Source organism: Saimiri boliviensis, chromosome 11 (assembly GCF_048565385.1).
Source record: "Saimiri boliviensis isolate mSaiBol1 chromosome 11, mSaiBol1.pri, whole genome shotgun sequence".
NCBI classification, from domain to species: domain Eukaryota; kingdom Metazoa; phylum Chordata; class Mammalia; order Primates; family Cebidae; genus Saimiri; species Saimiri boliviensis.
This window is the reverse complement of record NC_133459.1, coordinates 10,915,150-10,930,007: the sequence shown is the minus strand read 5'-3', so window position 1 is coordinate 10,930,007 and position 14,858 is coordinate 10,915,150. Positions and strand designations below refer to the sequence as shown.

The window sequence follows — 14,858 nt, the reverse complement described above, 5'->3', positions numbered from 1 at the left end:
TGATTGGTAGAGCAGTAAGGAAACTCTTAGTGACGGCCAGGAGCCCAGTGAGAATGGTGGCAGTGAACTGTGGGCAGGAGATGGCAGATTCCAGAGATCTTTCGGAAGTAGGAGGCAGGTAACCAGGTATGGTGACTCACATCTATAATCCGAGCACTTTGCGAGGCCGAGGTGGATGGATCACTTGAGGCCGGGAGTTCGAGACCAGACTGGCCAGCATGGTGAAACCACACCTCTACTAAATATACAAAAATTGGCCAGGCGCGGTGGCTCACACCTATAATCCCAGCACTTTGGGAGGCCAAGGCAGGCAGATCACCTGAGGTCGGGAGTTTGAGACCAGCCTGACCAACATGAAGAAAGCCCATTTTTACTAAAAATACAAAATTAGCTGGATGTGGTGGCACACGCCTGTCATCCCAGCTACTTGGGAGGCTGAGGTGGGAGAATCGCTTGAACCAGGGAGGCAGAGGTAAGGCGCCATTGCACTTCAGCCTGGGCAACAAGAGCAAAACTCTGTCTCAAAAAAAAGAAAAAAAAAAAAGGAAGTATTAGACAGGTTAGACAGGTGACTGGCAAAGGAGGAGTCAGGAGTGACTCCTGGGTTCTGTCCGTGGGGCTGGGCGTCTGCTGAATGAGATGAGGAAAACCGCAGGGGAACACATTTGGGGTTGAAAAGTCAGGAGCTCTATTCAGAACGTTCTGGAGACCTATGAGACACCCACACTGAACGTCAAACAAGTGGGGTCCTCACAAAGGCAGTGGATGGGCCCCTCCGCTGGGCCAAGCACCCTGCACCCAGGCCTCTCACCTCCAGAACCCAGGAACCTCTTGCCATCGGAGACCGCCGGATACTTGGCCTCCAGCCTGCGATCTGGGTAGATGAGCTCCTCGGCTGAGAAGACCACCTGGCTCCTGGCCTGCCGGAACTTCTTCAGGAGCTCCCGGGGCCCCGATGCAAACAGCACATCATAGCTGTGGCCAGAACAGCAAGAAGATGGGGCAGGGCAGGGGTGAGCAGGGACCCAGCGAGGGCACAGACTGGAGGAGCAAGGATCAAGCTCTCCACAAATGGCCCTCTGCCCACGCCAGCCTGGGCCACCATCTGGGAAATGGACCTGCCTCTGTCTGCAGCCCTGCCTGCCATGTTCCCACCCCTACGCTGGGCAGAGAGATGGTCCCCATAACATGTCATCTTCTCTGACTTAAAGTGGGGCCATCACACTCCTGGGTCACCTCCTTTTCACCAAGCCTGGGAATGGACACCCTACAACTGTAGGCAACCTTAGCCAGAGTTGTCCCCCTTCTTCCCTGATGTTCTCGGAGGGCCTCATTTTAGAATTCTTCTGTCATCCTCAGAGGGGCCCAGGCCAGGAAGCCCCGGCCCACCTACCTGTCTGTGAAGAGAATGACCAGGTCCTCCTTGTCTGCGTGCTTCTCCAGGGCTTTCTTCAGCAGCCGGACCTTTTGCCCTCCACCTGCCGACGTCCGCTTCTCCACATTCCAGTCCTCCCCTAGGCCAAGCGACTGGAGAGAAACACACCTTAGCTTCTGGTAAAAAAATATTTTTCCAGGGCCGGGCGCGGTGGCTCAGACCTGCAATCCCAGCACTTTGGGAAACCAAGGCATGTGGATCACCTAAGGTTAGGAATTCGAGGCCAGACTGGCCAACTTGGAGATATCCCGTCTTTACTAAAAACACAAAAATGGCCGGGCGCGGTGGCTCACGCCTGTCATCCCAGCACTTTGGGAGGCCGAGGCAGGTGGATCACGAGGTCGAGAGATCGAGACCATCCTGGTCAACCTGGTGAAACCCCGTCTCTACTAAAAATACAAAAAATTAGCTGGGCATGGTGGCGCGTGCCTGTAATCCCAGCTACTCGGGAGGCTGAGGCAGGAGAATTGCCTGAACCCAGGAGGCGGAGGTTGCGGTGAGCCGAGATGCACTCCAGCCTGGGTAACAAGAGCAAAACTCCGTCTCAAAAAAAAAAAAAAAAAAAAACCACAAAAATTAGCCGGGTGTGGTAGCGCACACCTCTAATTTCAGCTACTCTGGAGGCTGAGGCAGGAGAATCACCTGAACCTGGGAGGTGGGGGTTGCAGTGAGCCAAAATCACACCATTGCACTTTAGCCTGTGTGACAGAGCGACTCCATCTCAAGGATTTAAAAAAAGAAAGAAAGAAAGAAAGATTTTTTTTGCTTCTGTGGGTCCAGCAACTCTGATCCTTCCCTGTAAGAAAACCATTCTCCAGCTGAATGAGGCTCACCTGGCACCTGGTGGTCATGTGACCATGTGTGGCCAATTAGAATGTCCTACCCTTTCTGCTCCTCCCACACCTAGAAATTTGAGCACATGACCCCAGCATGGCCTATGGGCACCTTCCCTGGGGCTCTTTCTGTTAAAAACAGAACAGTCGGCCCTACGCAGTGGCTCACCCCAGTAATCCCAGAACTTTGGGTGGCTGAGGCAGGCAGATCATGAGGTTAGGAGTTTGAGACCAGCCTGACCAACATGGTGAAACCCTGTCTCTACCAAAAATACAAAAATTAGCCAGGCATGGTGGTGCATGCTTGTAATCCCAGCTACTCAGGAGGCTGAGGCAGGAGAATAGCTTGAATTCGGGAGGTGGAGGATGCAGTGAGTTGAGATCACACCACTACACTTCAGCCTGGGTGACACAGCAAGACTCCATCTCAAACAAACAAATAAAATACAGAACAGTCTACAAAACATTTCCTAAAAAGGAAAGGCTGTCTCCTGCTGAAGTTGAGAAGCTGGGGCACATGAGTCTGGTTGGTGGTCTGGTGGTCAGCTTGCCACCACGATGAAAACAGGGCCTAGAGATGGAAAGACAAGGCCCTCACTTTGCTGCTTGAACCCCTGGATCCAGCCATACCTGAAGCAACCCTCTGCTTCAACCCTCATTCATGTGAGCTAATATACCTGTTTGCTGGCTTAATGCCACCAGATTGCAAACTCTATGTAGGCAATGGCATGTTCTGTCTTGTCCATCACCCTATTGCCAATGCCCAACCTTGTGCCTGACATAAGGAAGCACTCAGGATACTCGTCTCCCTGCAGGACTCAGCCCCATGGACTGCACACAGAGAACACCAAGCCCATGCCAGTGATCGACTGGGCATTAGCTCATGTTTCTTTCTTTTCTTTTCTTTTCTTTTTTTTTGAGATAGGGTCTCACTCTGTTGCCCAGGCTGGAGTCCACGGATGCCATCTCTGTTCACTGCAACTTCCGCCTCCTGGCTTCAAACAATTCTCCTGCCTCAGGAGGTAGTCCCTGCCTCCCAAGTAGCTGGGACTACAGGCATGTGCCACCATGCCCAGCTAATTTTTTTTTTTTTTTTTTTTTTTTTGAGACGGCGTCTCACTGTCACCAGGCTGGAATGCAGCAGAGCAATCTCGGTTCACTGCAACCTATGCCTCCTGGGTTCAAGTGATTCTCCTGTCTCAGCCTCCTGAGTAGCTGGGATTACAGGCATGTGCTGCCACGCCCAGCTAGTTTTTATATTTTTAGTAGAGACAGGGATTCACCATGTTGGCCAGGCTGGTCTCCAACTCCTGACCGCAGGTGATCCACCCGCCTCAGCCTCCCAAAGTGCTGGGATTACAGGCGTGAGTCACTACACCCAGGCAACCACTCACGTTTCTTTAGAACAGGGAAGGTGTCTAGACCATGCCCATCTGCAACCCCTGGAGAAGCTTGTGGAAATGCTGATCCCAAGGCCCTGTTCTCTCAACTAGCCTCTCAGGTGAGGCATCTGGACACTTCTCTAGCCAACTCTGTCCTTCTCCATCACCCCCGAGACTCATGCTGTGTCCTCTGCCATGTCTTCCCATCCCTGACTAACTCATTTTCACCCTTCAGGCTTCCATAAGCCTCCCCTGTGGCCCCAAGTCTATCTCAAAAGCCGTGGTGGTTTGGAAAGGACATCAGCTCCTAGCTTCTTCTGCCACTCCTCACTGTCTCTGCCTCGCCCAGGAAGCCCCTTACCTGGATCTTGTAGTTGAAGAACTGGGCTGAGCGCTTGAAGCGGCGGAACCCTTCGGTCTCCTTAGTGGCCACCGTGATGACTAAAAGGTTGTCTGCAGACAGAGGAGGGTATGGTGAATGGGAATGGAGGATGAAGGAAGTGACAGGGAGGAGGAGTCTTTGGTCCCAGTGACCTGTCAAATCCTAGCAGGCAGTGTCTTCATGCAACCCATTACAGAACAGGGCCCAGGGAGGAAGGGATAATGGAGAGAAAATAACCCAGGTCTCCCGAGTCTTCTTCAGCGCTCCCTCCACCCAGTAATGACTGATAGCGAGTTGGATATTTGTTGCCTCCAAATCGCACGTTGAAATGTGATCCCCAATGTTGGAGGTGGGGCCCAGTGGGAGGTGTTTGGGTCATGGGGACAGATCTCTCATGAATGGCTTGATACCATCTCCTTGGTAATGAGTTCTTGCTCTGAGTTCACGTGAGAGCTGGTTGTGTTTTGTTTGTTTGTTTGTTTATTTGTTTGTCTTTGAGATGGAGTCTTACTCTGTTACCCAGGCTACAGCACAGTGGCATGATCTCAGCTAACTGCAACCTCCACCTCCTGGGTTCAAGATATTCTCCTGCCTTAGTCTCCCAAATAGCTGAGACTACAGACATGTGCCATCATGCCTGACTAATTTTTGTATTTTTAGTAGCGATGGGTTTTCGCCATGTTGGTCAGAATGGTCTTGAACCGCTGACCCAGATCTGGTGATCTGCTTCAGCATCCCAAAGTGCTGGGATTATAGGAGTCACCATGCCTGGCCAAGGGAGCTGTTTTTTTGTTTTTTTTTTTTTGAGATGGAGTCTCACTCTGTCACCAGGCTGGAGTGCAATGGCGTGATCTTGCCTCACTGCAACCTCCACCTCCCAGGTTAAAGCGATACTCCTGCCTCGGCCTCCTGAGTAGCTGGGACTACAGGCACCCGCCAGCACGGCCGGCTAATTTTTATATTTTTAATAGCAGTGGAGTTTCACCATGCTGGCCAGGCTGGTCTCAAACTCCTGACCTCAAATGATCCACCCACCTCGGCCTCCCAAAGTGCTGGGATTACAGGCGTGAGCCAGTATGCCCAGCCAAGAGCTGGTTTTTTAAAAGAGGCTTGCACTTCCTCCTCTCTCTTGCTACGGCTCTCACCATGTGATATGCCTACTCCCGCTTCATCTTCTGCCATGAGTATAAGCTTCCTGAGGCCTCGCTGGAAGCAGAGCAGATGCTGGTGGTATGCTTGTACAGCCTGCAGAACTGTGAGCCAAATAAACCTCTTTTCTTGAGAAATTACCCAGCCTCGGGTACTTCTTTACAGCAACATAAAACAAATACACTGACCAACGTTTCTACAGCGTATAAAGCATGTGCCATAGACAGAAGGTGTCTATACCCTGCATTATAGGACTGAGTTTCTGGCTTCAGAGGGCGTGAGGAAAAGAATTTACTCTGAATGTGGACCACCAGGAAGATCTCTCTGGCCAGTGACGGACGTTAGCCCAGGATGGCAAATACATGGCTCACAGGTCCGTGCCCTCCACACCTGCACTCAGGGCAGACATTACTAATCTATCCCAGTCTTTCCTGCTGAGTTATCACATGGCTCTGGATTCTTCCAATGCCATGCTTGAGGCTGATATAACCAATGAGTTGGCCCAGAGTAGAAACTGACTTGAAATCCATTGGTCCACTCCTGACCTTTGGCCAGAGCAACGATTCCTACTTTTTTTTTTTTTTTTTTTTTTGAGATGGAGTCTCATTCTGTCACTCAGGCTGGAGTGTAGTGGCATGATCTCAGCTCACTGCAACCTCCGCCTCCTGGGTTCAAGCAATTCTCCTGCCTCAGCCTTTTGCGTAGCTGGGATTATGGGCATGAGCCACCAAGCCGGGCTAATTTTTGTGTTTTTTTTGTGTGTGTGTGTGTTTTTTTTTGAGACAGAGTTTCACTCTTGTTACCCAGGCTGGAGTGCAATGGCGCGATCTCGGCTCACCGCAACCTCCGCCTCCTGGGTTCAAGCAATTCTCCTGCCTCAGCCTCCTGAGTAGCTGGGATTACAGGCACATGCCACCACGCCCAGCTAATTTTTGTATTTTTTAGTAGAGACGGGGTTTCACCATGTTGACCAGGATTGTCTCGATCTCTCGACCTCGTGATCCACCCACCTCAGCCTCCCAAAGTGCTGGGATTACATGTGTTTTTATTAGAGACCAGGTTTCACCACATTAGCCAGGCTGGTCTCGAACTCCTGACCTGGTGATCCACCCACCTTAGCCTCCCTAAGAGCTGGGATTAAAGGTGTGAGCCACCACACCTGGCCCCATTCCTACATTTTAACAAGGAACCTCTCCCAGGCTCTGTAGTGTGGCCTGCCTCTGCAACAGAACCTTCTGGAAACAACTCCCCAGAGAGCATCTCAGAGAGCCCTGGGGAAATTCCTCCCAGAGCACACTTTGAGGCTGTGTTCTCTGAGAAGGGAGGAGTCTGGAGCTAGCCTGCCTGGTTAGAATCCTAGCTCTGCTCCTTACCAGCTGTGTAACCTGGGGCAAGTCCCTATCCCTTCTGAGATTCAGTTTCCCCCTTGGAAACAGGGATAATAATAGCACCTACTTCTCAGGGCTGCTGGAGTAATTAAATGATACCAACCATGTAAAATCCTTATTGGGATGCTTGACACGCATGAAGAGGGGTATTACTGAAGGCCAGGCACAGTGGCTTATGCCTGTAATCCCAGCACGTTGGGAGGCTGAGGCAGGCAGATCACCTGAGATCAGGAGTTCAAGACCGGCCTGGTCAACATGGTGAAACCCCATCTCTACTAAAAATATAAAAATTAGCTGGGCGTGGTGGCGTGTGCCTATAGTCCCAGCTATTTGGGAGGCTGAGACAGGAGAACTGCTTGAACCCAGGAGGTGGAGGTTGCAGTGAGCCAAGATCACGCCACTGCACTCCAGCTCTGGCAACAAAGCAAGACTCTGTCTCCAAAAAAAAAAAAAAAGAAAGAAATATTACTGGGATGGCATACAACGCCCTCTCTGATCTGGCAGGCAATATACTCATCCCTCTCCACCATGCGGGCCCCCTTCCAACTGGGGGTGTCTCTCCTTGCTGGGCTCCTCCCATCCTACCATGGCTCCCTCTGTGTCCCCTTTCTTGTTTTTGTTTTTTTGGGGTTTTGTTTTTGTTTTTTTGGGGTTTTGTTTTTGTTTTGGAGACCCAGTCTCACTCCCATTGCCCAGACTGGAGTGCAGTGGTACAATCATGGCTCACTGCAGCCTCGACTTCCTGCACACAGGTGATCCTCCCACCTCAGCCTCCTGAGCAGCTCGAGGGACTACAGGTGCACACCACCATGCCCAGCTATTTTTTTTTAGTAGAGATGAGGTTTCACCATGTTGCTCAGGCTGGTCTGGAACTCCTAGCCTCAACCAATCTTCCCACCTCAGCCTCCCAAAGTGCTAGGAATACAGGCATGAGCCAGCAAACCCAGCCTGTGTCTTCTTTCTGTAACCTTCCTCCAGGTCCCAGGGCCAGTGACAATGACGTCCCTTCCACCTCTATGAAGCCTTCTGCCCTCTCTGGCCTCCCAGCCGCAGAAGCAAGACCCACTCTGCAGCGCTCATCATTGTCTCCTTGGGTGAGTCTTAGCTCCCTGAGGAAGTTTACACTTTTCACCTGGTGGCCCGATTGACAGCAGGCAGGTAAGGCCCTCCCCTCCCAGCACCTCAGGAAGTCAGGAGCCAGGACTGGAGGAACAAAGGGACCTGGCTTGCCAGAGCTGGCAGGGCAGGGGCAGCCGCAGCAGCAGCAGGGAGCTGGCCCCAGGGCAGGGGGCTGGTGCCAGGCGGCCCGGCAGGACTTGGCAGGAATCAGCTGTGAGTGGGCCCAGGGACCTGGGGGAAGAGGGGGTGGATATACCAGGCAGATGTGGGCAAGAGGCCTCACCACCTGACCCTAGGATCCAGAGAAGAGGGGTGCTGCTCACACTTGGGGAAGGGCTCCCCGCAACTCTTGCCAGGATGGTGAAGTCTCTCCCAGGGGAAGAGAACCAGAGCCACCAGCTCTGAGGCCCTCTTGTCAACAGAGGGCTGCTAGGGACATTAAGAGTGTCACATTTCATGGATGGAAAAACCCAGCGTGAGACCCTGTGAGAGAGAGAGAGAGAGAGAGAGAGAGAGAGAGAGAGTGTGTGTGTGTGTGCGCGCATGCATGCACAATTCAGGATTCTTGATGGACACAGGCTCTCGAACTCCAGCAGCAGGGGTTAGGGGAGGGGATGGGGTAGCCTGACTCAAAGCCCCTTTCTCAAGTTCCTGTTTCTCAGTAACAGCAACAATAATGGCTACCTTCACTGAGCATTTTCTGTGTGCCAGACACTTCTTTTTTTCTGAGGGCCCAGGGACCTGGGGGAGGAGGGGGTGGATATACCAGGCAGATGTGGGCTAGTCTGGAGTATAGTGGTGCGATCTCAGCTCACGGCAACTTCCACCTCCTGGGTTCAAGCAATTATCATGCCTCAGCCTCTGGAGCAGCTGAGATTACAGGCGCTGGCCACCATGCCTGGCTAATTTTTTTGTATTTTTAGTACAGTCAGGGTTTCACCATGTTGGCCAGGCTTATCTCAAACTCCTGACCTCAAGTTATCAGCCAGCCTCAGCCTCCCAAAGTCCTGGGATTACGGGCATGAGTCACACCACACCTGGTCTTTTGTTTTGTTCTGAGACAGAGTCTGGCTCTGTCCCCAGGCTGGAGTGCAGCTGCACTGGCTCACTGCAACCTCTGCCTTCAGGTTCAAATGATTCTCCTGCCTCAGCCTCCCGAGTAGCTGACATTACAGGTGCATGCCACCACACTCCACTGATTTTTGTATATTTAGTAGACAGGGTTTCACTATGTTGGCCAGGCTAGTCTCAAACTCCTGACCTCAGGAGATTCGCCCGCCTCAGCCTCTCAAAGTGCTGAGATTACAGGCATGAGCCGGCGTGAGCCACCGTGTCCAGCCAGCGCTGATCTAGGCACTTCATACATACTAATCCCCCACTTTCCAGTTAGGAAACCAAGGCTAGAGCTGGCGAGTAACATGCCCAAGGAAGCTAGGAAGTGGCAGCACCAGGACTTGGACACGAACCTGAACCCAGAGTCTCCTCTCTTAACCTAAATGCCCTTTCCCAGCTCACTGTCAGGCCTGGCCAGAGCAACCCATAAGGCACGGATATGGAAGATTCATTTTCAAGCACTAGGGCTCCTCCCACCTGCTTTCTGTCTAGTCCAGCCAGCCTGCCTTGGGCTAAGGCCAAGGCCTGGCACTCAGAGCTCTCAGCCCTCCCCACCTCCTGCCCAACGTCCAGCAATGACTTCCCCAGACGAACCCGTGATCCAGGATCAGTAGAAATCAATAAGAGACAGCAGAGGGTATATAAAGACAGATTGCTGGGCAGGGAACTGGCCTCTCTGTGCCTCAGTTTCCTCATCTGTAAAATGGAAATGATACAGATGATAGCATCTCTCTCCAGAGACTTTCACGAGGATTCAATGAGCTGATGCCATAAAGCACTTGGCACAGTGCCTGCCTTGGTGGTTGTGGGGGTTCTGGTGACAGGGAGCCTCCCCTAAAAAGGGGAGCTGTGCCTGGGTAGGTGCTGCCCTGGGGGTCAGGAATAATGAGGAGGTGCCTTCCTGAGAGCAAGAATGATGCAGAGGTCAGGCAGCGTTGTTCACAATTGTAATGCCAGCATTTAAGGAGACCGAGGCAGGAGGCTTGTTTGAGGCCAGGAGTTAAAGACCAACCTGGGCAATAAAGTGAGACCCTGTCTCTACAAAAAATAAAAAAATTAGCCAGGCGTGGTGGCATGCACCTCTAGTCCCAGCTACTCAGGAAGCTGAGGCAGCAGGATCACTTGAGCCCAGGAAGTGAAGGCTGCAGTGAGCTATCATCATGCCACTGGGACACAGGAATTAGCCAGGTGCAGTGGCTACTCCCAGCACTTTGGGAGGCCAAGGTAGGAATGATCACTTGAGTCTGAGAGTTCGAGACCAGCCTCGGCAACACAGTGAGACCTTGTCTGTACAAAAAAATAAAATTTAATAAAACTGGCCGGGCGCGGTGGCTCAAGCCTGTAATCCCAGCACTTTGGGAGGCCGAGGCGGGTGGATCACAAGGTCAAGAGATCGAGACCATCCTGGTCAACATGGTGAAACCCTGTCTCTACTAAAAATGCAAAAAATTAGCTGGGCATGGTGGCATATGCCTGTAATCCCAGCTACTCAGGAGGCTGAGGCAGGAGAATTGCCTGAACCCAGGAGGCGGAGGTTGCGGTGAGCCGAGATCGCGCCATTGCACTCCAGCCTGGGTCACAAGAGTGAAACTCCACCTCAAAAAAAAAAAAAAAAAAAATTTAATAAAACTTTCTTTTTTTTTTTGGAGACCCAGGCTGGAGTGCAATGGCGCCATCTCGGCTCACCGCAACCTCCGCCTCCTGGGTTCAGGCAATTCTCCGGCCTCAGCCTCCTGAGTAGCTGGGATTACAGGCACGCACCACCACGCCCAGCTAATTTTTTGTATTTTTAGTAGAGACGGGGTTTCACCATGTTGACCAGGATGGTCTCGATCTCTTGACCTCGTGATCCACCCACCTCGGCCTCCCAAAGTGCTGGGATTACAGGCTTGAGCCACTGCGCCCAGCCAATAAAACTTTTAAGAAAAGAATGATGTGGCTGGGCACAGCGGGTCACGTCTGTAATCCTAGCACTTTGGGAGGCCAAGGCAGGTGGATCGGCTGAGATCAGGAATTCTAGACCAGCCTGGCCAACATGAGGAAACCCTATCTCTACAAAAAATACAAAAATTAGCCAGGCATGGTGGCAGGCACTTGTAATACCAGCTGCTCGGGAGGCTGAAGCAGGAGAATCACTGGAACCCCGGGGGATGCAGGTTGCAGTGAGCTCAGATTGCGCTTTTTCATTCCAGCCTGGGCAAGCAAGACTTGAGCCTGAGAGTTCAAGACTGTCTCAAAAAAAAAAAAAAAAAAATGATGTGGAGAGACTGAGAGTGGGGGTGTGCCCATGTGATGAGCTCCTGGAAGAATGGGACCTCTGGACACCCCTGGTTTGACTGTGCCAGCTGATGCCCCTCCTCCCCAAGCAGTCCCAGCCCAAGGCGTGGGTGGTCACTGTGTGGCCTGAGTCAAGGCACAGTCATGACACACCCAGTCTGCTGCCTGGGGAGGCGGGAATGAAGGAAGCCCTTCTCCCTTCCCCCTCCCCCATCTTCCGTCCCCACCCCAGGCTTGAAATTAAGCCAGGAACAGTGTCTGGCAGGAGATGGGGATGCCCAGCACCTGGGAGCTAACCTTGGCCTCCCCGGGGCCAGCTGCCCATTTAGGTCTCCCCAACCCCAGCCCCATGCCCACACCATTCAGTGCAGCCTGACACCTGGGACCCTTCTGTTCTCTAGTCGGGAACAGCACCACCTGAACCCCCACCCCAGCCCAGCTGAGTCGCTGATCTCCGCAGCTGTCTGTCCCTCACCGTGGCCAAACCAAGGCCTATAGGGAAAGGCAGGAGCTGGAGATCTGCTAGAGGTTTCTACAAATAGGAGGAAGGGCTGTGGGACATCTGGCCTCGGCTCTAGGGACATCTGCCTGTTTGGATGATGCCTTTTTTTTTTTTTTTTTTTTGTCTTTTTGTTTTTTTCCTTTTTGTGGAGAACGGGGTCTCGCTATATTGCCCAGGCAGGTCTCGAACTCCTGGGCTCAAGCTATCCTCCCGCCTCTGCCTCCCTAAGAGCTGGGATTACAGGCGTGAGACATAGCGCCCGGCCGGATGATGCCTTTTATTCCCCCAGTTCCCTGTGATGGAAGATGTTGCTTTGTTGAAGCCTTCTTCTGTCTCCCACCTTGTTCTGGAAGCCCCCTCCCCCCCGCCAGGATGCACAATATCTCTTCCCTCAGACATGGGGTGTCTACTGAGGTGAGGTGCTCTGTGCCCCCCTCTGATTGGGAGCCCCCTAAAAGTGAAAACGGTCCCTGTTTCTCTCCATGCACCAAGGCCATGGGCTTTGGGTGAGAGAACAGACTGGCTGCCAACGGCACCCCACCCACCTCACTCCCCAAGACTCTACAGCAAATCCCCTTCCCCCCCAGATGAATCCACCTCAACAGCTGCCCTCCCATCCACCTGCCAGGGAAAGGGAGGAGCTGGCCTCTCTGGGGGCTGCTGGGGTGTCCCCCAAAACACACACACTAGTCAGTGGGCTGCTCAGGAAAGGCCTGCAGGGAAGACGGGCATTTCACTCTGTCCTCCCATCCAGTTGGCTGAAGGTCACACCTCAGCTGGGTCTGGAGGAGCTGAGCAGGCTCCCCAGGCAGCGTTTCCAGGCAACAGCACCCCCCTCCCATCCAGAGGTGCAGAAATGAACAGTAGGTCTGAGTTCCAGATGATGCCCCCACCTCCAACCAGCTCTGGCAACGAGAGACCAGATGTTTAACCTTCCAGGGCCTCAATCTTCCCATCTCCAAAATTCGGTTGATGATTCCTTACTTATGAAAGGGATCCTGGCCGGGTGCGGTGGCTCATGCCTGTAATCCCAGCACTTTGGGAAACGAAGCGGGCAGATCGCTTGAGGTCAGGAGTTCAAGACCACCCTGGCCAACACAGCAAAACCCTGTCTCTACTAAAAATACAAAAATTAGCCAGACGTGATGGTGCATGCCTGTGATCCCAGCTACGCTGGAGGCTGAGACAGGAGAATCCCTTGAACCTGGCAGGCAGAGGTTGCAATGAGCCAAGATCGTGCCACTGCACTCCAGCCTGGGCAACAGAGTGAGACTCCATCTCAAAAAAAAAAAAAAAAGGGTCCCAAAACCTGGGATCCTTCTGATGGTACAGTTCCAAGTTCTTCAGGAGGCTGGGCTGAAGGAGGAAGATGCCATGGAAGGTACTGCCAGTTCCGCTTGGCTTTGCTGGGACTGTCCACAGTCTGTGCCCTTCTTGGGACAGCCCTGGAGATGGCCAATGCCAGGGAGGGCTGAGGAGGTAGGCAGCACCCACTCAGGACAGTGGGGCACATACTGCAAGCCAATCTGCCTTTAGGAAGTTGAAGGAGCACTAGACTGGAGTCCAGCTGACCTCGGACCAGTCACCTCCGGCTGGACCACCCTGGACAGTCACTTCACCTGTCTGGGTCTCCGTTTTCTCAAGTATAAACTGGAGGGAGGGCCGGGTGCAGTGACTCATGCCTGTAATTCCAGCACTTTGGAAGGCCCAAGCAGGCGGATCACCTGAGGTCAAAAGTTCAAGAGCAGCCTGGCCAACATAGTGAAATCTTGTCTCTACTAAAAACACAAAAATTAGGTGGATATGGTGGCTCATGTCAGCAGTCTCAGCTACTCGGGAGGCAGAGGCACAAGAATCACTTGAACCTGGGAGGCAGAGGTTGCAATGAGCTGAGATTGGGCACTGCCCTCCAGCCTGGGCAACAGAGCAAGACTCCGTGTCAAAAATAAATAAATAAATACATTAAATAAAATTTAAAAAATAAATAAATAAACAAACTGCAGCGAGGAAGACCAGCCTGGCAGGGGCTGAGCACAGCACAGGGGGCATGGGTGAAAGGGCAAACTACTCCACAAAGTGAGCTACACCTTCCACCCCATCCGTCCCTAGTCCTCTTTAAGACCCCTCACTCCCACGGTCATGAGGCTTCCCGGCTCTGGAAGCAGACACCTGGGTGGGTGCAGTAAGTCCTGGTTCCAAGGCCCACAAGTTGTGTGATCTTGGGCAAGTGAATGAACTCTGGAGCCTCAGTTTGCCCAGCTGGAAAACGAGGATAACAGAAAGAAACACTTACCAGGACGGCAATCATGCCTAACGGATGCCTGGCCCATAGTGAGCGCTCCGCAGAGTAGCCATTGGCGGTTGTTATTATGAGAACTATTATTATTTGAGCCTTTCTGTGCTGAATGGGACTCAGCTGTCACCCTTTCCTTCCCGAAGCAGGAACCGCAGCCCCAAGAGGGGAAGCGATTTGTTCAAGCCACCAGCGAGTAAGTGGACAAGGAGCAGGAACCCAGACTCCCTCCCCAGCCCAGGCCTCTCATTCAGGTCGTACCCAGGGGGACAGCCCCGGGACCGGCCCTCCCGCCCGGATCCGCGCTCCCGCCCCCAGCCCTTCGAGCCCTCACCCTCCGGCTTGGTGTCGCCCTTCGCTTCGGCCAGGAGCAACCAGCCCAGCGGGGCCAGGAGCAGCAGGGGCCGCATGGCCGGGTTCTGGGGACTATCGGCCGACCCGGCGACGCTGGCAGGGCTGGAAACTTCGCGACGGGGCCGCAGGTCCCGCTGCCACGCACTGGGCCCGCCCCGGGGGCGGCACCGCCCCGCCCTCCCGGCCGCCTGCCCCGGGGGAAGGGTTCTTCTGCAGACGTGCCCTAGCCCGGGCCGCTCCCAGTGCAGGCAGCTCCCTCCGCCCGTCCGTGCAGCTCCCGGGGCTTCCGCCAGGTCCTGCCTCCTCCCTCCCTTCTCTGCGGGGGTTTACTGCGACCAGGAAGAAGGCGGTGAGAGGAGGGCGAGGCCACCATTTCTAGACCCCAGATTCCGCGCCAACGCTCCATGGCATCGATAGCCGTGAGCCTCGGTTTGCTCTCCCGAAAAGTGGGGCTTTTGATAGCATCTGTTCTTTGGGTCCTGCACGGGTTAATGACGTTGCCTGTAGCGCACTTAGAGCAGCCCCAGGTTAAGCCCCAAGGAAGTCAGCTTTAATGATTTCAGCAGTCCTCCCCAAAACCCAAGGGGTGAGGGTAGGTAGGGATGCGTTCAGAGACACGGACACCCTTCTG

General features: G+C 53.4%; 1 protein-coding gene across 1 annotated transcript in view; it reads right to left on the bottom strand.

Moving 5' to 3' along the window:
* The window catches only part of PLOD1 (procollagen-lysine,2-oxoglutarate 5-dioxygenase 1), a 41,576-nt gene extending 27,205 nt beyond the window's left edge, over positions 1 to 14,371 (bottom strand). Inside the window, exons 1-4 of the mRNA XM_039473495.2 lie at positions 14,208 to 14,371; positions 4,012 to 4,103; positions 1,394 to 1,527; positions 812 to 975 (exon numbers count right to left, since the gene is read on the bottom strand). Of these exons, the coding sequence (XP_039329429.1) occupies positions 812 to 975; positions 1,394 to 1,527; positions 4,012 to 4,103; positions 14,208 to 14,283 (466 nt within the window). The 5' untranslated portion in view covers positions 14,284 to 14,371. The remainder of the gene's footprint in view (positions 1 to 811; positions 976 to 1,393; positions 1,528 to 4,011; positions 4,104 to 14,207) is intronic.
* Positions 14,372 to 14,858: the final 487 nt, after the last annotated feature.